This window comes from Serinus canaria, chromosome W (assembly GCF_022539315.1).
Source record: "Serinus canaria isolate serCan28SL12 chromosome W, serCan2020, whole genome shotgun sequence".
Taxonomy (NCBI): Eukaryota; Metazoa; Chordata; class Aves; order Passeriformes; family Fringillidae; genus Serinus; species Serinus canaria.
The window spans coordinates 9,002,986-9,025,392 of NC_066342.1; the positions used below are offsets into that span (position 1 = coordinate 9,002,986).

At 44.5% G+C, this 22,407-nt stretch overlaps 1 protein-coding gene across 17 annotated transcripts in view; it reads right to left on the reverse strand.

Moving 5' to 3' along the window:
• The window catches only part of LOC103824732 (ubiquitin-associated protein 2-like), a 195,825-nt gene that overhangs the window by 90,119 nt on the left and 83,299 nt on the right, over positions 1-22,407 (reverse strand). For 14 of the 17 annotated variants that reach the window (XM_050986329.1, XM_050986328.1, XM_050986327.1 and 11 more), the window contains 2 exons: positions 7,632-7,684; positions 4,103-4,198 (listed from right to left, as the gene is read on the reverse strand). In XM_050986329.1, coding sequence (XP_050842286.1) covers positions 4,103-4,198; positions 7,632-7,684 — 149 coding nt within the window. The remainder of the gene's footprint in view (positions 1-4,102; positions 4,199-7,631; positions 7,685-22,407) is intronic. The other 3 variants (XM_050986332.1, XM_050986322.1, XM_050986321.1) reach the window with 1 other exon arrangement.

Genomic DNA, 22,407 nt, shown 5'->3' on the forward strand with positions numbered 1-22,407 from the left:
AAGGCTGTTTCTCTATCGCTCAGCTCTTTCCCCACCATACATGTTATTTTATAACAATGTGTATGGTACTTTCTGTGGTGTTATGAGACTCCTGCATTATATGGCACAAGGAGGTCAGCTAATGGCACAAGCAGCAGCTTATGGTTTGTAATTTCTTAGTTAAATAGCAAATTCTTTGTAATGTCGAAAGTTTCTCATGCTCACAATACCCAGGATAAGACGAACCATGGCCAAAACACTGATGAATCCTGAAAACTAAGCAAATCGAGGAGCCTGAGGATGTTTGTGATAATGCAAAAGCATCCTTGACATAAGAGAGGAAATGTTCTTTTTAAGTGAACCAGCATGCAAAATAGACATCTCCAGCCACCAGCTTGGCTACATTGAAATTTACACTACACCCTGCAGCAAACTCACTGCCACAAGCTCCAAACACCTAATCCAAAAGTCTGCTGGGATTACAGCATTTGTCCAAACACATATTTTGTGCAGCAGCAGCTGAAAAGCTTTATTACACAGATGTATTTAGTATTTCTTAGAAGTAATATCAGTTCCTAACAAAGTTATTTACGCTCACTGTACACTACACTCACAAATCTTTCACTGAGGCTCTGGCATTTTCCCAGGACTGAATGAACAGTTAAGAACCATTCACAAGCAGCGGCCCCACAAGGGTATTTCCTCCATCTGCAGTGAAATGTCTGTGCTTTTAATCTCCTGTTTCTATTATAAAAATCATTCTCCAATCACCAGACATAGAATATATTTAACAACTAAGCTACCAGGTCCTATGGACAGTTGATAAGTAAGGACCACAAGAAAATCTACTCTGGCATGCTCATAAAAACTCAACAGCAACAAATCAGAAATAACAAAACCTTATTAGTGTTTTGACATGATGTACTGAAGTTAAAGAAATTAAAACAAGTTCTTGTGCTGCTTCCTGGTAAAGGAAACACTCCCACTATTTTTTAAAGTGTTGCTATTGTTTCAAATAAAAATGAAAACTAACAATATTATATACAAAATGTTTGCCTTCAACCACTTTCCAACAATTAGTATGTATTCTATTTCTTCCCTTCTGTAGTTAAACCTAATTTTATTCAGCCAGAAGAATATAATCACAATTTGAAGGGAAAAATCCAGAGCCATCTACAGTACCTCAATATTTGTCTAGTCCTTCATTGTCCATACAACCTCAAATTTTCACTGCAAGAAGTTTCCTCTCTTTAATAGCATACAGACAACATACTATACTTGTGGCAGCAGCTCTCTGACCACAGAGAGCAATGCACAACTTTCCCAGGCATTGTCCTGGGGAAGGCTGTGAGAAGATCAGAGAAAATAATCATAAACAATTCTTATCTTCACTTGCTGCACCTTTTGTTATGAACATGTGGAATGTGTTATGAAGATTTGTTTACCAAAGGGTGTGTCCTGGTTTAGGGCAAATTTGGCAGAGAATCCCCAAAAAGGGCTTCTCCAAACAACAAACCCACACGGCCCCTCCCCCCGCAACCGGTTCGGGAAGAATTCCTCGGAGAGAAGTGGAAAGAACCTGTTTATTTGACAAGCACAGCACCCCCCGGCACACAAAATGAACAATACCGGATGACACGACTCTTTCACCGCTCTGAAAAAAGATGACAAATTCAGAAAGTCTCTCCTGGGGGTGGTCGCTGTTATCAGTCCCTCCGGCACTGAGGCAGCTGCTGCAGCCACAAGGTGTAAACTCTCTCTCCGTGTTTCAAATCCCAGTCCGGAGCAGGTTTGGCAGGTCCAAACGGGGGGGGGGGGGGCCAAGAACAGTCCAGAAAAGAATTTGGACTGTTTAGCTGAATGAACTAATGAGAAGCAGGGGGAAAAAGCAAGAGCAAGCAAAGCAGGAGCGAAGCAGAAGCAAGAGCAAAGGCAAAAAGCAGGGCAAAAAGCAAAAAGCAGCAACATGCACTGGTGCTATCTGGATGTCCCGCTGAGTGGCTGATAAGAGGCCCAAAACAAAACCTTCACTCCACCAGTCTTAAAGGCACAGAACACAACACCCGGCATAAACTACACACACACAAATGGGGATAACAGTCACCCTAGGACAGGGTGGTTTCTTAATTGGCCAATGGTGATGGTGTTTAGATTGAAGGACCAATTGGGTCCACCTGTATCATGACTATCTGTAAGGGCGATGGATTTCTTAATTAGTATAGTATAATAAAGTGATAGATCAGCCTTCTGAGAATCATGGAGTCAATGCTAATTATTACCTGGCTGGGGGCATGCAATAACATATACGTGCTCAATACTCATTACTAAAGATAATAACCAGTCCTGTCTAGTAATTAAATCACAGAAATCAAATTGTTTTTAGGTCAAACAACATGAAATTTCACTCACCTTCACCTAACTTGTACTTGACTAGGGAACACCACATTTAAACAAAATATTCTTAAAAAAATGCCTGTTCTTTACCTGCAGACAGCAAATACATCAGCTTCCTTGGTTGTTTCAATCATTACTCATGCTGCTGGAATTGTTTATAATACATTTTAATGCATGGATCCATTTTCCAGCCACAGGTTCACATTATGCCATTTTCTGCTAGACTAAAACAAGAACCCATTATATGCTAATAAAGTAACCTTTTCAGATTGAGTAAACTAAAAATCTCACTCTCAAACACCAATACTATCAGTAAATATTTTCAGCTATTTTCCACGTTTTGTTTTGTAAAAGCAATGAATAATTGGATGCAGTATTTCGGAATCAAGTTCAGGAGAGTTCACATACTGAAATATAAATCAAGAATAATTAAGAGACAGGGAAGAGTGCCTAAAGACAAAAAGACTACAATAGGGTTTTTTTGCCACAGCAACACCTCTTTAGGAGATCATGCTGACCTGTTCCTTTTTCATCATCTGCTACAATGCTGAAAATTTTTCAGTTGCTGCTTTCCAGACACCAGCCCTTTGTTCTGAAGGTGTGCCTTTATTCCTATAAAACAAATGGGCACTTGGCTATATTAAAGTATTTTTCATTTCATAACAGGTCAAGTCTAGCAGTGCTTCAGATTTCTGTATGACTGGCTTACTTTTAATGGCCATTCAAAAATTTTTTTTTATTTCTCACAAATTTTATTCAGCAGTGATCTTATTACTTCCAAATCATTGATAAAGACACTAGATGGCATCTGACCTGGGACTGGATTACTTTGTAGCCCTCCTAGAAATGCCCTCCTGCAAAAGATTTATTGGCTAAAATTTTCATGGCAGATTTCAATCCACCTAATGTGTTTCATGATAGGATGTAATTATATTTAGAACAAAAAATGTAGATCAAATCTCTTACAAGGACATACTCTGTCTTTGCAGTTAATTTGAAATTTACTTTAAGACAAATATCAGGTTTATTTGAAGTGGACCTATTTTCATACAACTACAGTGAATGACACAAGGTGCATTCTTATGCTTTTTTTTTTTTTTTTTTTTTTTTTTTTAAATCAAATGAATCCATTTTGTTTTTTTCCCCAGGGATGTTTTGGGCTAATTTGCCTGCAGCTCACTATTTCATTCACTCTTTCTGAACATCAGCACATGAATAACTTTCTCCTAGGTTACAGGGATTTTTCCAGAACACCAAAATGAATAAAAATTAACAACAGGCTAGAAATTTCATTTGCTGTCCCTTTAAGATTCATGCACAAATTACTTGAATTTGATAGTGTCCTGGGGTGACTTTATGATGCTTGTATCCCAAATTTTCTGTTCTGTTTATGCTGGATATTAAGTTCTGCACCTTTAAGACTAGTTCTGAGAGCGAAGGGGTAGAGAAGAAGTGTCGTGGGGTGACAGCCTTTATCCCAATATCGTGTGTTGTGTCTGGCCTTTCTCTCCCCGCCCCCCCCAACCCCGGCAATCTTGTCACGGCGGGGCGGGGTGGGGGGGGTGAGGGTGACCGGGCACCTTGGTTTTTGCTTTTGGTTGCTGGCTGCTGCTGCTTAGCTTGCTGGCTGCTGCTGCTTAGCTTGGCTTGCTTGCTTTCTTTTGCGCTCTTTTTTTTTTTTTTTTTTCTTCCTTTCCCTCTTTCTTACCCTCCCCTGAAGATACCGTACCGGCTCCGGACCTGACCTTGGACGTCCAGGACCCCCCGGAGTCTGCGAGAGAAGATCAGCACCCTCCACAACACTGCCTGGTTTCTTTTTCTTTTCCTGTGTTGGGGAGTGTTCCTTTGTTACTTGTTATTAAATAGGTTTTATTTTCCACTTTGCTCCTCCGAGGAATTCCTTCCCGAACCCGGTATTGGGGGAGGGGTGGTTGGAGGTTTGTTTTTAGGGGACTCCCTTTCGGAGATTTCCCCTAATTTGTCCTAAACCAGGACAAGAAGCATGGAGATTGTTTGCAGAAACTAGACTTGCTCCCCTGCATTTTTTCTCCTTCTCACAGACCGTGTTGTCTGCAGCACAGAGAGGGAGAGAGCTCTCCTTTGATTTTAGTTAGTTTTTCTTTTGCTAGCTGAGGCAGAGAAGTTCTCCGGACTGTGGTTTTCCTTTTTCTTGGAACTTTTCAAACCTGTTCTAGACTGAAACCCAGAAGAACATCAGGAGCTCACACCTGTGGCCCACCAGGGCCCAGGACACTGCATTCCAGCACCAGAGGGACTGATAGACTGAGTGAACTGAGCTACACCTCACAAAAAGGACTTTCTGAATTTTTCATCTCTTCAGAACAGTGAGAGGTTTTATTGTTTAATATTATTCTTTTTTTTTTAATGCTTGTGATTACTTTGCTTGTTAAATAAACAGTTTTTTTTCCACTTTTCTCCAAGGAAATCTTTTCCCAAACCAGTTGTGGGAGGGGCCACTTGAATCTGCTTTCTAGAGGCACCCCTTAGGAGGTTTTCTCCCAAATTTGCCCTAAACCAGGACAGATAGTTAATTACCCATTGCTCAACACCCCTCCTGTATTACAAATGCTGCATTGTACCAGCAAACAGGGGTAAAAACAATGCCATAAATTTTCAGTATCCTTAGCCCTTAGTTTACTTCTAGCATATACTGCAGAAATAGAGGAAAGGTTTAAAGAAGCTGCCAGCTTTTGCTGACAGTAATTGATACAGAAAAACTATTAATTTTAGAACTTCTTTTCATTTTCTTGAAAGACACGTCCCTCTCATTAGGTAAGGATGGAGTTTTCATATCTGTTATATGAAACATTCACACATTTCTGGGAATAACACTGACATGCCACCCTAGAGGAGGAGGCAAAAGGGATGACTTCCAAGACAATCTCTTCTGAAAAGAAACTTGAAATAATATATGTTCATGTAAAGGATGAAAGACTTTTTAAAACCTAAGTTTTCCTTTCCATGTTTCTTGATATCTAGTTTGTTTTCTGAACTACTTAAGCTTTAATATAATAGCTGAAAATAAAAATCATAAATGTGAATTTCATGCATGATGATCACAAATGCCAAATATATTGCAGACATGAAGACATCTCCTGCCTGTTAAAGAATGAGAACCCAAATTCTTATAAGTACTTTACACAACGCATCATGATGAAACAACCGGAATGAAGCAATTAAGTGCCCACTTCAGCATATTACTAGCTCCTTTTTTAAGATTATGAACATGAAATGGACTAAGTGGAACAATTATTCAGATTTAAAACAAAAAGCAGTAAATGAGGAGTCTAAAGTTGATAGTAAACTTCAGCACTTATTTATATAAAAGTCTTGTGATAATATGGCGTTATAGTTTTGACATGGGAGGAATTTAAGAAAGTGATGCAAAAGCTTTTTGTGTAACTAACAGTCTATTGAACCACTGAAGAGCTGAACACGCCTCTGTGAAAGACACATGTTAAAGATGAAAAAACCCAGGAACTTCCTCTTTCTTTCCCAGTGGGCAAGAAGGTAACATGCCCTGGGCCCACCAGGTCCCATCATGGCTGGGCCCAGGAAGCCTGCTGGGCCCTGTCCCAGGCTGGGCCAGGCAGGCTCTACTGTGGGGGGCTGGGCCCCTCTCCAGGGGCTCTGGGGGACTACAAGCCCTGTTCTGACTGGGCTGGGCCCCAGCAGCTGCCAAGCAGGAAGGGGGGGAGGCTGCGGAACCCTGGCCAAAGCAGGGCTGGCCGCAGCTGTTAAGATCTTACCATCAGATCCCCTCCCCCCAGCATGGCTGAGACCAGAGGCAGCCCTACAGCCATGCAGAGTGGCCCTGCGACTAGAATTAAATGCAAAGAAAACCAAAAACCAACCATAAAGCCGATCCTGACATAGCCCCAGCCGCAGCTCCCACCACAAGTTACTGGCAGGTCAAGTGACCATTTGAAGGGCCCAGGTGACATGCTAACTCTTTCAATACTTCAATCCTCCCTCGAGTGAGAGAAAGGAACAGGATGCAAGCATGTAAAAGAACAACATGAAAACATCACAGTCAGTGAAGAAGAAGTCAAGTCCCAGATGGGAGGGATGAGGAGATGCCTTAATTTTAAAACTGAAATCCTTTTATAAGCTATGGAAAAAAGACTCTTTTTCCTATAACACATGAAACTTTGGGGAGATGAAGGGTTCAAATTGATATAGAGCAAAAACCTCCATACTAAAATAAGCAGATATTAAAGTAACTATGATCCCATGGGAAGTTTGAACAGAGAAAGGGAGAAGAGTAGTCCTGTACCCCCAGGACAAGATCTCTGTTCCCAGGAATGAAGATGATTTTAGAAATAAATAATGAGAACTTTTACCTTTAACCAGCTCATCTTTAAACCAATACCCCATAAGTCAACATAGCCCATAAACAAGCTATGGGAAGGCTTGTGGAAAATGAGAGGGGGTTCACGATAGCAGATTTCCCCCAGGCGGCTACTATTCGTGACCAAATTGAGAACCACGAAAGAACTGTGAGAAGTCTCCATAACATTAACAAGAGGAACTTCTCTCCGTAAGTGAACTGAAGAAAAACTATTTTAAAAGTAAACTAACTAGAAATTTTAAGTCTTGTTTCTTTATATTATCAGTGGAAAAGAAAAAGTTATAGGAGGAGGAGAAGTGTTAAGAAAAGTTTGTCTTACTTCTTACTATTTTTTTCTTTTAATTACTGTTAATAAAATTTTCTTTATACTCTTTTAAAGTTTTAAGCCTGCTTTCCTTTTCTCCTAATCCTATCTCACAACAAGAAGTGAGTACATTAGTAACTGACCAACACCAAAACAGACCACACTCTTTAGTACATTAGCCCAGGAAATCTTAAAATTAGAGAAATCTTAAATTAACAAACCAAAACCACTACATATGGCTTTAAATCCTTAAATAATAGGGGGAAGTAAGTGGTTAACACCCACCAGCATTGAGCAGTGCAGAATTATAATTCACAAATAAATAATTTGGGATAAAACTTAAAATTTTATTATCTTTGTATTGTCCCCCAAGAAAAAATAAATTAATATTTCTTTATGCAATTTTATTCTAAAAAAAGCTTATATAAATATATTTTAAACAGGAATTGCAGCAAAAAACACAATAAGAAATATCACTGCATGCATACAAAGTATTACTTAACACATTTAGTTTTTGAAGACAACACAAAAACTCTGAAAAGGTTAAATAATCAATCGGTCTACCTAACAAGGCACACTTACATCTTCATTCCAGTCTTCTGCAGTCCATTCTTCTACTGAGTTTTTCCATGCTCCTATTGGAATTAGAGGAAGGAAAAAAAAGAGTTACAAGCTAAAAGCACAATGTCATATTTCAACCATTCTGCTTTATAAGCAATCCTGTTTTCATTATTCATGAAACACAAAGCAAGGAGATAGTGGTTGGAAACATGGGAAGCTCTAGAAAACTGTTTTGCAGATTTACAGTTTTGGGAAGTGGGTTTGTTTATTTTCTCATTTAGTTTCTGATTTCAGGTATTTCTTAGCCACTATGGTACCAGACATAATTTGCATGAATGCATGTCTCTACCCAGTGATTAAATGCAAACATTGGAAGAACTTACTCCTATGACAGTGAGATGTTACTCAACCCTCCCATGAGATCTCCCAGTTTCATGCACAAATTCATACAGAGCTTGAACAAAACATGACCACAACACCTTCTCTACCATTCATAATCCTACTGGCAACATACTAAAATTCAAGATGTAAACTACAGCTCTGGAGGCTCCTTTCCAATGTCTTAACTCTCTCCTAGGAGACAAATAAGCCCAATACTTTCCCCTGAGAGACCAACTTTCTTTTAAAACATATAATTGATATAATGGCATCAGAAGAGTCAGTAGCTTCCTCTGTAGCTGCAAAATGCTTTGTCCCGTAACTTGTCACAGAGTTTTTTTGCAAACACTGGAGAACAGCACACAGCCCACAGCATCCAGCAACAGGAAAACTACAGGAAACAAACCTACAGATGCAAAAACCTGATCCATCATGGTAGTTGTTTCATTGTAGAAGGCAGTCAGGCTAGTCAAACATGACTTCCCTTTAGTGAATCCATGCTGACTGCTCCTGAACACCTTGTCCTCCCATCTCCATTTGGAAAGACAAGGTGTCTGCTAAGGAAGGCAGGAGCCTCCCCTGAAATGGAGAATGTAAACACCCCCCCCCCCTCCAAATTGATATAAATTTTAAATTAAGGGGCTCTCAGGCAAAGATATGGGAGTAGGAATAACAGTTCTTTAATAGGGAAGAAAACAAAAAGATAAAAAAAACAATGCAGAAAACTAAAACAACACTGACACAGTTAGAACACAACCTGACACCCTATTGGTCAGGGTCTTGGTAGCAGTACAATTAGAAATGTGGCTGCAGTCCTCCTGGAGTGACAAATGTGGTTCTGTTGGAGCAGGGATCCTGTAAAAATCCAATTGGAATTGTGGCTGCAGTCCTCCTGGAGTGTCAGGTGTAGTTCTGCTGGAGCATGGATCCTATAGAGAAGGGTGTAATCTTCCTCTGAAGATCCAGTGGAAGAAGAGGCAGCTGTTCCTATGGGAAATCCAGTGGAGAAGCCATGCTGGTGTTACAGAATCTCAAAATTATATCTGGGTAGAATGCTTGGCTCTTCCCTCTGAGCAGAGCATCTCACAATGGGATGTTATATTTCTTATCAGTCATGCAGCGACATTCCATAGCCTGTTACCAGCAGATGTCTCCCCTGACGGATGGAGGAGTCGTGGAAGAGATAAGGAAAACTGCCCACTTAACAGAAGAAAACTGCCATAGAGATGGCAAATAGAAGACAATTTGCTTAAAAATCCAGGACATTATCCACCCCTTATTCTATTTCCATCTGTATCACAATGAAACCCTACACACAGTTCTGACTTAAAACTAGATCTCCCTGTGGTACACAATGGGTTTCTCCATCTTTCTGCGTTACCCACCAAGTGTAACCAGGTCCTTGAGCAAAAACAATCCCACAAATGGGTCTGCCTTTGCCTGAGGTGGGATTAATCCAAACAGTCTTTCCTAAAATACCTTTCATGTGTACAACAGGGACTTCATCTCCATCCACTGTGTGCAAGCGTTCTGACTGGGCAGGACCAGCTTGATTGATAGACCCGTGGGTGTTGACCATCCAGGTGGCTTTTGCTAAGTTCATTTCTCAATTGCTAAAGATTCCCTCGCCAAGTGCCTTCAGGGTAGTCTTAAGTAGTCCGTTGCACCATTCAACTTTCCTGGCAGCTGGTGCCTGATAGGGGATATGATATATGCATTCAATACCATGTTCTCTGGCCCAGGTGTTTATAAGGCTGTTCTTCAAATGGGTCCCGTTGCCTGACTCAGTTCTCTCAGGGGTTCTATGTCTCCACAGGATTTGCTTTTCAAGGCCCAGGATAGTGTTCCGGACAGTGGCATGAGGCACAGGGTAGGTCTCCAACCATCCTGTGGTGGCTTCCACCATGGTCAGCACATAGAGCTTGCCTTGGCATGTCAGGGGCAGTGTGATGTATTCAATCTGCCAGCCCTCCCCATACTTGTACTTGGACCACTGTCCGCCATACCAAAGGGGCTTCACCTGTTTGGCCTGCTTGATCTCAGCACATGTCTCACAGTCATGGGTAGCCTGAGAAATACTGTCCATGGTTAGATCCACTCCTCGGTCTTGTGCCCACTTTTGGTGGCATCTCTACCCTGATGACCTGAGGCATCATGGGCCCATCGAGCTAGGAACAACTCTCCCTTGTGTTGCCAATCTAAATCTATCTGTGATACCTCTATCTTTGCAGCCTGGTCTACCTGCTGATTGTTTCGGTGTTCCTCATTAGCCTGAGTCTCGGGGACATGGGCATCTACATGATGTACTTTCACAAGTAGCTTCTCCAACTGAGTGGCAGTGTCTTTTCACTCATCAGCAGCCCAGATTGGCTTTTCTCTATGCTGCCAGTTGGCCTTTTTCCACCCTTGCAGCCAGCCCCATAGAGCATTGGCTAACATCCACAAATTAGTATAAAGGTAGAGCTTTGGCCACTTCTCTCTTTCTGCAATGTCCAGGGCCAGCTGAACAGCTTTGATTTCAGCAAGTTGACTTGATCCACCTTCTCCTTCGGTAGCTTGTGCAACCTGTCGTGTGGGGCTCCGTATGGCTGCTTTCCACTTCCAGTTCATCCCTACCGTGTGACAGGAACCATCAGTGAAAAGACCGTAGCATGTTTCCTCTGCTGGTAGATGGTTGTATGGTGGAGCTTCTTCAGCACGTGTCACTTGCTCTTGTTCCTCTTCATCAGTGAGACCAAAGTTTTCACCTTTCAGCCAGTTTGTAATTATCGCCAAAATCCCAGGGTGATTCGGGTTTCCAATACGGGCATGCTGTTTGATAAGAGCAATCCACTTGCTCCATGTAGTGTCAGTGGCGAGGTGGGTATTGGGAACCTTTCCTTTAAACATCCACTCCAGCACAGGTAGTCGGGGTGCCAGGAGGAGTTGTGTATCTGTGCCAATGACCTCCGAGGCAGCTTGAACTCCTTCATAGGTGGCCAAGATTTCCTTCTCTGTGAGAGTGTAGTTGTCTTTGGACCCTAGTGGTTGGCCTCGAGTCTCCCCAGGCACCTTCTGCCAAAGGCACCGGGACAAGCCATTGTTCCCGGCTGCAGAGTAGAGCACATTCTTCACCTCTGGTTATGTCCTGACTGGGCCAAGGGCTACTGCATGAGCAACTTCCTGCCTAATCTGGGCAAAAGCTTGTTGCTGCTCAGGGCCCCAGTGGAACTCGTTCTTTTTGTGGGTGACCAGGTAAAGAGGGCTGACAATCTGACTGTACTCAGGAATATGCATTCTCCAAAAACCTATGGTGCCTTTATCAGCAGATGTCTCCCTGGAGGGAGGAGTCATTTTGGAAGCGGTAAGGAAAACTGCCCACTTGACAGAAGACAATTGCCATACAGATGGCAAAGATAATACAATTTGATTGACAGTCTAGCACACCTCTATATGGGTAGAGATGGCCTCCAGAATGAGGGCTCCATCACCTTTCCAGGGATTGAGGTGAGGCTGACTGGCCGGTAGTTTCCTGGGTCCTCTTTACTCTTTTTGAAGATCGGGGTGACATTTGCTTTCTTCGAGTCCTCGGGCACCTCTCCTGATCTCCACAGCCTTTCAAAGATGATTGTGAGTGGCTTTGCTATGGTGTCTGCCAGCTCTCTCAGCACTCCTGGATGCATCCAGTCTGGGCCTGTGGATTTTTTGATGTTAAGTTTGCCTAGGTATTTTCTGACCCAGTCCTCCTTGACCAAATGTGTAGCAGGCACAGGGCCTGCAAGGCCTCCATTGCAGTCAGTAGCCTAATATAGGAAATGCCTAGACATGATGACTGGACCAAAGAAACCCCTCTACCGCCCTCAGACCCTTGCTTATCTCTCTGTAGGACTTTAGGTCATATTCGACTCGACCCTTACCGTTGCACAATTTCAAAAACTCCTAAACCCTATATAAACACCCTCCTCTGCCCAGCTCAGCAGAAGAGCTGTAACTGAGACCCTTTGCAGAAGATACCAATCACAATCTATCTGTGGAACCTCATACAGCACTGCTCCTCTCTCTCCCGTCTGCCAAAGGCACTTAGCAAGCAATGAGCTGAGAATCACTAAAGAGCCGATCTCACTTAAGAGCTGAGCTTGCTAAGATTGCCTGCAGCCCTGGAGCCTGCCTGAGGGGCCTGGAAAGGTCGTGTCTAACTGGACTTCTCTGTCTGGGACACCCAGAGCAGCCATTTTCGGGAAGACCCCGAAAACCCTGGAGCTGCCTCATATTGTCACACCAAACAGCACAAGAACTCTGGAGCAGCATTTCTTCTTGAAATTCTTACTGCCTTTGCTCACCAAGACCTCCTGAAGATAAATTCTCCATTATAGAAGTTATCTGAAGAAGCATATGATGGCCCTCACTTAGACATCCGGGACGAGATCCTGCGGAGCTGGACAAGGCAGACCACCAACCAGCAGAGTTTTGACCCACATTTGGCTGAAGAAGTGTAAGTTTTAAAACAGCCTTTGTTGTGCACATTTACCCCTGGTCCTCTTTGGGGTTTTTTTCTTTTTTTCTCTTTTTTCTGCTGGTGGGGAATCGGGAAGTATGGGATCAAAACCCAGTAAATTAAAACGATCCCAGAACGAGAGAGATTTACATTTACAAATCCTAGAAATCCTATCTGCTAACAGCTTTTCATTCTCTGAAGGCAATCTCTCAAAAACGAACCTGATAAAATTTATAAAATGGATTCTTTCCCAGTTTCCATATACTAGTACTCTAGATTCTTTTTGGGACACAGTAGGAACAAGAATATATACCCTCCTGTTGCGGTGTGAAGCAATATCCTGTCCCTCAGGTGTGCAAACCTTTTCCTTCCCCTCCCCCTTGCCCCCTTTCCGAAGTAATGTCCATCAAGCTCCACATTCCAGCAAAGGCTTCGTGTGATTGGCAGAAGTTCAAAAGATGCTTCTTAGACCTGGGGTCATTGGCCTGTCCAGGTGTCATTGTCCCCTGAGACCTTCCCCCTCCCACCTGGTTGGTGGCTCACCTATCCTTTCCATCCCCCCTCCCTGTGAGCTTAAAAGACACTGAGACCATGTGGTCGGTATTCTGTTGGAGCTGTTACCAAGATTCAGAGCTCTGTGACCCTGCAATAAACTCTGGATTTAACCCTCCGGCGGAATCCGCTCTCTTTCCTCTTCACCATAGCCTGAACCTTTTCCACTAGAGGTAAACTGAGTTTCTAACATGCCTGGACTTATTCCGAGTGCCTAACTGCAACTTCCAGCCAGCCAAAGGTGTCTCTGAGGTGAAACAACACAGCTGCCGGCTTTGGTCCAGAGCACTAGGGCCGGACGAGCCCAGGCACGTTCCACCCAGCAATATTGGGATTTTATTCCAATACCCTCCAAACTAATGAAGATTTTTCTGTAACTTGGTTTCTACCTTTCTTTCTTTCTATAACCAAAGCAGTAGAAAAAACGAATAAAAAAAGCTCAATTTCTATGCAATCTTCCCCTGGGGAGTCCATCCAGACATTATTTCTTCCACCAGTGACTCTCCCTTCAAATGCTAATCACGCTGATAACAATCTTCCCCTCTTAGCCCTTGACTATAGTCCTCCACTTTCTCTGGGTCCCAATGCCACCTCTAGCCTCTGGGGCTGTTTCACCCTCGACCCCTTTTTCCAGGATGGGGAACGCGGAATTAACGCCGCTTCCATCCACCCCCTCTGTGCCCATGGGGTCCACCTGTCCCTTAGCATCCCTCCGGACGCAGCAAGCACAAATTCTGCTCCACCAGTTGCACAACCCACGGCATGCTGCTTGCACCCTCCTGACGCATAAGCTCCGGATGTAACTGTGCTGGTTTCTATCACATCAGCCCCCCCACCCCTACCGCGACCCCCCCACCCCTACCGCCGCCCCCCCTTCTCAAGACCCCCCCCACCACTGCTGCAGCCCCCCCCCGAAGCGTGTCTCCCTACCCCCATTACCATCCATCCTTGCCTCAGCAGGAGGTCTCTCTGCCTGCCTGCCTGCTGCAGCCCCAGCAAACCACGCTGTACGCCCCGCCATACCCGCAACAGCCCCTGCCAATCCCACCACCTCCTCTCCCCTGCTTCTTCCATGACCCCATCCCCAGGCTTTGCAACCACCCACCCACCCTCAGGGTCCCCTGAACGGAACCTCCGAGACCCCCCACGGTAGCACCCCACTTCCCCACACGCCTCAGTCCTGCACAGACAGTGCCACTCATGGTGCTGCCATTCCAGCTCCACTGTTGCCTCCCGCTAGCCAAGCTCTGCCATGTGCCTCCTCACACTCTCTCAAGTCCCATACACCCCTGCAAAATCGCGCTCCAACACGCCATAAAAACCATAGGGCACTGCCTGCTCACTCTCACTCCTCCCCTGAGGACAGCAGTGACAGCGAGACTGATTGTGATACAGAGGACATTGATCCATAGGCTCTAATCAAAATGGAAGCGACTCAAGCAGGGGATTGGGAACTCGCTCAGAGAATTTCTGCCTTCCCAGTAACTTATATAAAGGGAAAAAGAGGTGAGGCAACTACTATAACAATGTGGGAACCTAACACAAATAAAGAACTTATACAACTATGAAATATAGCCAAAGAACATGGTAGAGGTTCACATATTTTTAGAAATTTCTTAAAAGCTATCTTCACAGCACATGTTTTAGTACCTCACGATGTTAAAAATATTGCCCGATGTTGCCGACATGTTTTATGAAAAATCCTTTACTTAGGATTTTTCCCTTCCTGAGAGCTGAGAGGCCTCAGGAACAAACTGTAAACAATTCTTATCTGCTGCTGTGGAATGCAACGGGAAGGTCTGTGATTGGCCCCGTCAAACTGTTTCCAATTAAGAGCCTATCACAGAACACCTGTCCAGCCATCTCGGTCTGAGAAGACTTTTCGTTTACAGATTCTTTTCTATTCTTAGCTTAGCTTTGTAGTGAAATCCTTCTCTCTATTCTTTTAGTATAGTTTTTATATCTTATATATCATATAATAATGAATCAAGCCTTCTGATACATGGAGTCAACTTTGTCGTCTCTTCCCTCATCTTGGAACCCCTGAGAACGGGGTAACAGCCCACTGCCTCCCTTCCCCGGCAGAATGTATGTTATGGGAAAGGCATTGGAAAAGACAGTTAAAAACATTACCAGATACCTATGCTACAGATGCTGATAGGCCAGATTTTACAATCAAACAGCTGGCTGGGGAAGGGGATTTACAGAAACCCTCTGACCAAGCTAACACCTTACCTAAGGTAGCACTACAAATCTTGGCTATTGTAGCAAAAACCTCCTTATGTCTTAGCCCAGATTACTCTATTCCTACCCAAGACTTTTCTAATATTAAACAAGGGGTAGATTAAAGCTTTATCAAATTTGTGGACAGAATTAAGGCTGCTCTGGAAAAACAGAGAGCACAGAGGCAAGAAAAGAACTGTTGTGCAAGCTTGCCATGAGTATTGCTAACGATCAGCGTAAAACAATTCTGAGGGCCCTACCCTTGGATACAGAACCCACCATAGAGGAAATGCTGGAAAGCTGTACACGTCATTTGTCTACTGATAATACAGTGGCCCAAGCAGTTGCTAAGGGTATTGCTGAAGGAGTTTCTGGTGCATTTGCAGTAGTGGCTTCCAAAGACCAGGCCCACTGCTTTCACTGTAGAGAATTTGGACATTTTATAAAGGACTGTCCAGACTGGTCACCTACCCGAAACCCCCGTAACACCTACCAAAAACCCCAGAATCAGCAGCGCTACCAGCAGCGTTCAGGAAACTTCCAGCAGAGCGTGGTCAGGCCCCGCGCAAAGACAACAAATCTAAAGCTGTCCAGACCCAGCCATGCATCATTCCAGGAGATTCCAGACTGCATGAAGAAGATCCAAACCATGGAGCGATACCAATGGGAACCCTCCGCCAGCTGGTAACTGCTCTGTCTATTGACTTTAATAATGAGAATGTTTAGCGATTTCCCACAGGCAAGCATGGGCCAAAAGGTGGTCCTTCTGACATCTTAATTATAGGTGACACTCTCCATGGCCCAGAGAAAATCTTTGTTGTTCCAGAAGTACAAACAGTGCACTCGGGAGTAGAAATCTCTGTCCAGCTATGCTGCACAAACTTACCATTTTTCCTTTAAAGGGGAACTCCAATCACACAAACCTTTCTACTCCTAAAGAATCACAGGGAGCTGTCATCATTTGAGGTTGGCTCAATGCCAGTGCCCCCACGAGAATACCTCTTTCCTTGGCATCCACTGTGAGATGTGATCAGAGACATAGCAAAGCAGGCTCCAACTTGAGGCTGAAAAGGAAAAAAACTTTATTAACTAAAACTACAAAAAAACCCACACAGAACACATAGAACACAAGATGAAACATTCCAATTTTTTTCCTCCTCCACCCACCAAATTTCCAATTCCATTACCACCCTTTAGACAACCAATCCTCAGTTCCTCGAGAAGAGAGGAGTCCCTCTTGCACCACAGACTTCCCCAGGAAACAGTCGAAACTTCTCGTGTTTCCGTGTCACGTGTGGCACCGCCTGGAGAACATTTTGCCATCGTGACCTCTTCCTTCCATGTCCAGTGCTCTCACCACTGCACATGGATCAGAGCTGCTTCTAGGGTTTTTCCCTTTAAGGATACTTTGTCCAGTTCCAAAAAGAGCACAGTCCCTCTCCTTTTGGGACACTTGTCCCCCCCAAATTTCACCCCCTGGGGCCGAGGGGTCTCTTGAACAGAGATCATCTTCCTCTTCCTCTTCTTCGAAGACGGAGGGCACCACCACCACCCTCCTCACCTGTCATCTCTATTCACACACTCTCACATCACTGCACTCTCCTGGCTCTGAGCCATCGCCTCGCCCTAAAATGCAGTCTCTGTGTCACAGGAACACCAGTGGTTCTGCTGTGGCTATACAAGAAAAGTCCAGCCAAAAGCCACTCCATCATCTCCTCCCACCGAGAATTCTTCTCAACATCCTCTCAATCTCATCAACTTCAGGAGGAATCAGCATTTGCAAGGTTCCCATCCTCCCCAGAAGGGTTAAAAGTCCCAGGCTCTGCCGGTTTGGATCATAACTCCCACGCCTGGCTGCCCTGCTGGGCACCCCCCCCCTTCTCCTTCATGCCGGCCGCACTATCACAGGCACAGGCTCTGGCTCTCTCTCCCTCTCTCCAGGGGGGGGAAATGGAGGATGGCTGCCCGAAGCCCTTACAATGTTCTTCTCCACCCTTGGGCCCAGGCCTGGCCTACCTCCCTCCGGCCGCATGGCTCCCCTCCCCCCCTGCCCAGCTCGGAGCCGGGCAGGGAGGGTTTGAGGGCCTGCTCAGTCCCAAACCGGAACTCAAAAAGAGAAATTCCCTGGGGAGTTCACAGCTTTTAACCCCCTGTGTTCTCAGAGGCGTATCCATGCCCTCAGTGGACAAACCAGGTGCCAATATTAAAATCTGAACACCGATTGGCTTGACCACACCATCACAAAAAACTTCATTTCCTCTCAAACCACGACAGGAGCAGAATCCTCTCAACCCTACAGCAATGTGGGCATGAGTTGTGGGTCCTAGCAAGCCTACCATCGAGTGTGGTCTTTTCTTCAGAGGAGAGATCTACTGACCAGGGATGCTGGACACCCGTGCTGACGTGACCATCATCACTCACTCAAAATGGCCAGAACACTGGGAACTACAACCAGTAGCAGGCATGATTTCAGGGATTGGTGGAGCCACAGTGTCTATGAGAAGCAAGAACAATCCTCGTCGAAGGGCCTGAAGGCAAGTTGACAACCATCCGTCCATTTGTGATAAGGGCCCCCATCACCCTTTGCAGCAGAGATGTTCTATCCCAATGTGGAGTTTCCCTACGTATTATCAAATGGGATTTCTAATTGGGGCCACTGAGGAGCGCGCACTACCAGATACCCCTCGGCTCACCTGGAAATGCCATGACCCGATCTGGATCCCACAGTGGCCCCTCTCTAAAGTCAAACTGTGTACACTACAAGCCCTTGTGGAAGAACAGTTGCCAAAGGCCACATCATCGAGGCCACCAGCCCTTGGAACTCTCCAGTCTTCGTACTGAAAAAACCAGGAACGGACAGGTGGAGGCTCTTCCACGACCTTTGAAAAATCAATAAGGTCATTGAGGACATGGGCCCCCTCCAGCCTGGCATGCCCTCATCATTGAAGCTGCCTAGAGACTGGACACTTGCTATCATAGATATTAAAGACTGTGTCTTCAGCATTCCACTGCACCCCCAGAACACTCAGCAGTTTGCTTTCTCTCTTCCCTCTCTTAACAGAGAGGCTCTACTCAAAAGATGTCATCGGTGTTTTCTTCCCTAAGGAATGAAAAACAGTCCCACTATATGCCAGTGGTACATTGCTCACATTCTGTCTCCCGTTCAGAACCTATTTCCAGATGCAATCATCTACCACTATATGGATGAAATCCTGGTCTGTGCATCAGAAAAAGCTTACTTGGACAAAGAAGTTAAAAAGACCATAGAAACCAAAGAAAAGGCAAGATTCGAGATCCGTGAGGACGAAATACAGTACACCAACCCATGGACTTATCTCGGATTCCAGATCCGGGAAAGGACCATCGTACCCCAGCAGCTCGCCATCTGAGACGACCCAAAAACCCTGAGAGACCTACACAGCCTGTGCAGATCCATCAGCTGGGTACGTCCCCTGCTAGGAATTACAACAGAGGACCTTGCTCCCCTGTTCAACCTTCTCCGTGGCAACGAAGACCTAGCCTCTCCACGCACTCTTACAACAGAAGCCTGAGATGCCATCACCAAGGTCCAAGAAGCCCTGTCTTCACACAAAGCCCATTGCTTTGAGCCCAGCCTGACTTTCCTGTTCATCATTCTGGGAAAAGGACCTTGGTTCTATGGACTGATTTTCCAATGGGATACTCAACTTCGAGACCCTTTACTAATACTGGAATGGATCTTTAAAAACAACGAACCTACAATAACAATTATCACCTTCCAGGAAATCATGGCACATCTAATAAAAAAAGCCAGAACTCACCTCCGCTCTCTTGCAGTATGTGAGTTCACATGCATATACTTGCCACTGACCACTGGGGACCTGAAGCATTTGCTCCAAACCAATGAAAATCTCCAGTTTGCCCTAGGTAGCTATACAGGCAAAATTTCAATTATTATCCCAAAACATAAACTTTAAATCGTGAAGTAACCTTTCATCTGACCCCAAAATTAGTCCAAAGTAAAACACCTCTCAAAGCTCTAACCATTTTTACAGATGGCTCAGGGTCACCCCACAAGTCTGTAATGACATGGATGGACCCTCAAACACAAAAATGGGAATCTGACATCCAAATAGTAGAGGGATCTCCACAGATCGCAGAGTTAGCAGCTGTTGTCAGAGCCTTTGACAAATACAAAGACGAACCCTTTAATCTGGTCACAGATTTAGCTTATGTTGCTGGTATAGCTATGAGAGCAGAACCTGCTCTTGTCAAAGAGATTTCCAATCCAAAGTTACACCAATTGATTTCTACATTAACACACTTAATCTCCCACAGAAAGCAACCTTACCATACCATGCATGTGAGGTCACACACTGACCTCCCAGGTATCATCACAGAAAGGAACAGGAAAGTGGATGCATTAGCCATGGCAATAGAAACTGCTAACATCCCTGACATCTTTGCCCAAGCAAAATTGTCGCACGCATTTTTTCATCAAAATGTCCTTGCCCTTATCAGAATGTTCAAGCTCTCAAAAGATCAAGCAAAAGCTATTGTCGCCACGTGTTCGAACTGTCAAAACTACTAGATACTGTCTATGGGGACCGGAGTCAATACCCGAGGTTTGAACAGTTGCCAGCTGTGGCAGACAGACGTAACTCACTTACCACGTTTTGGGAGGTCAAAATATGTACACGTATCGGTTGATACATTTTCTCGAGCAGTATTTGCACCAGCTCATTCAGGAGAAACTACACAGCACACCATTAAACATTTCCTCCTTGCCTTAGCCACCTCTGGAGTATCAAAGGAGATCAAAACAGACAATGGACCTGCCTATGCCTCTCATAAGTTAAAAGGGTTCTTCAGTGAGTGGGGAAAAGAACACAAGAAAGGCATACCTGCAAATCCCACAGGACAATCCATCATAGAAAGGACACATCAAACCCTCAAAAGAGTCCTCAATCAGCAGTGCAGAGAAACAAAAATCATATCTCCAGTGGAAAGACTTTGCAAGGCTCTCTATGTCATCAATTTCGTAAATTGTACATCAGAGCCTGACCCCCCAATACTTCGCCACTTCACAAACACCACCCAAGCAAAGCTCACTGAGAAACCACCTGTGCTAGTAAAGGACCCAGAAACACACCAAATTTCTGGGTCTTTCCAATTGATTACTTGGGGAAGAAGGTATGCGTGTGTTCTACTACCATTTGGCCCAAGATGGTACCCAGGAAAAAACATAAAACCATACCTAGGCACTGCAAACACTACTCCCACAAACACTGACAAGAATTCCCCTGAGTCAAACACAAAACCTCCTCAAAACCAGACCAGTTCTGCTTGGAGATGAAGACGTCGCTGAATGTCCACATACAGAAGAAAAGACCAAAGACCATCCCATCACATGACAGCAAACAAAACAGAAAGCTGAACAACATTCTGCTGCATCAAGCCATAAGCCAGACACAGCCTGAACACAAATTGTTCTCTGAGTTATGTGTTATTACCCCTTTTTGCCCAAAAAAAAAAAAAAGGGGGGGGAGGGCGGTAGAAGGAACGGAGAAAAGGAACAAGGGAGAAAACCCTAACCCTCCCCTACTACCATAAAGATAACAAATTTTGCTTATACTCCCTATCAGAAGCCCCATTCCTGTCCAAAGATGAAGAATATCTCTGTTGGTACTGTCCTCACTGCTGCCTGGATTTTCCTCACTGTACTGTATGCCTTCACCTGGATTAGCCCACAGCCTAGCCATAATGTTTGGGTAACCTTAGCAAGGAAATTAAAACAGGATAACGTGCCTATCCATGAGAAGCATTCATAACCCACTTTCCACATATCTGGTAGGGATTCTCTTTGTAGCAGATTACTGGCCTGTCTATAACTCAGAGCTCCTCTGCACCACAGGTAAGAGACCCAACCTGGCAGATACTTGGGACGAGTGGACAAAAATGTTGCCCAATGCTCTAGAGGAACCCCAAAAATTGGACCTGTTGGGGTCCTCCAAGGCAACATACTGTGTCAAATTTTACTTTAGATGTCCGAAGAATAATTAGCCAGAAATTGACCAGACAAAAAACACATACCGAAAAGACATATCACCCATTAACAAAGCCTATAACTATCCCGACTGGTATAATTACACTGCTCGTGTGATATCTGTGTCCTCTCTCCACCCCAAAGTATTACCCAAGGGAAGGCTTCTCATCTGTGGTGACCGAGTATGGGCTGTGATCCCCTCATGGCTCCAGGAAGGTCCCTGTACCCTTGGAAAACTTTCTACCCTCACTCCAAATATCACCCTGTTACATAATTGGAAAAAAGAAAGTGAATTAAAATGCCACAAAAGGTCTTACACAAATTTGATGAAAATTGCAATCCCAAATTATACGATTGGAACAAACCAAAAAAGATTGCTGTCGCCCTATTCTTACCATGGGTAGCTGCATCTAAAGCCCTTGGTGAAATAAATCACCTTGGGTGCTGGCTCAGTAAGCAAGACAACGCTACATCTGCTGCCCTGAGCGATCTTTTAAAGGAAGAAGGAACCACAAGACATGCATCACTCCAAAATTGAGCTGCGATTGACTTCCTGCTGCTTGTCCACAGACACGGCTGCCAAGACTTCGAAGGGATGTACTGCTTCAATCTCTCTTCACGCTCAGAATCCATCCATGCAAACATCCAGAAACTGAAGGAACTTGTGAAGGACCTAAAAGTAGAAAACAACCCAGACTAGGTCTCCCGGGAGGGAAGATTGGTTGTGGAAGAGATAAGGAAAACCGCCCACTTAACAGAAGACAACTGCCATACAGATGGCAAATAGAATACAATTTGCTTGGCAATCCAGGACACAGGAGTTCTTTATTCATCCATGCAGGTCTCTTGCCATCTTTGCCTGACTTCTTGCTGATCATGATGCATCATTCTTGCGCCTGGAAGAAGTGGTGCTTGAATACTGACCAGCATTATTGTATTCCTCTTCCTTGCAGGGCCCATTCCCATGGGATTCTGTGGGAACTCAGCACATCACTCCTGATGTCCAGAGCTACCAAGAGAACCTCTGGGGGGCTCGGGAGTCTTGGAATGTTGCCAGAAGCACTTGATGGCTTGATTTTGATCCATCTAGGGATGTGCCACCTGTGTATGAGGAGATGAAACCTGTGAGAATCACTCGGGTGTGA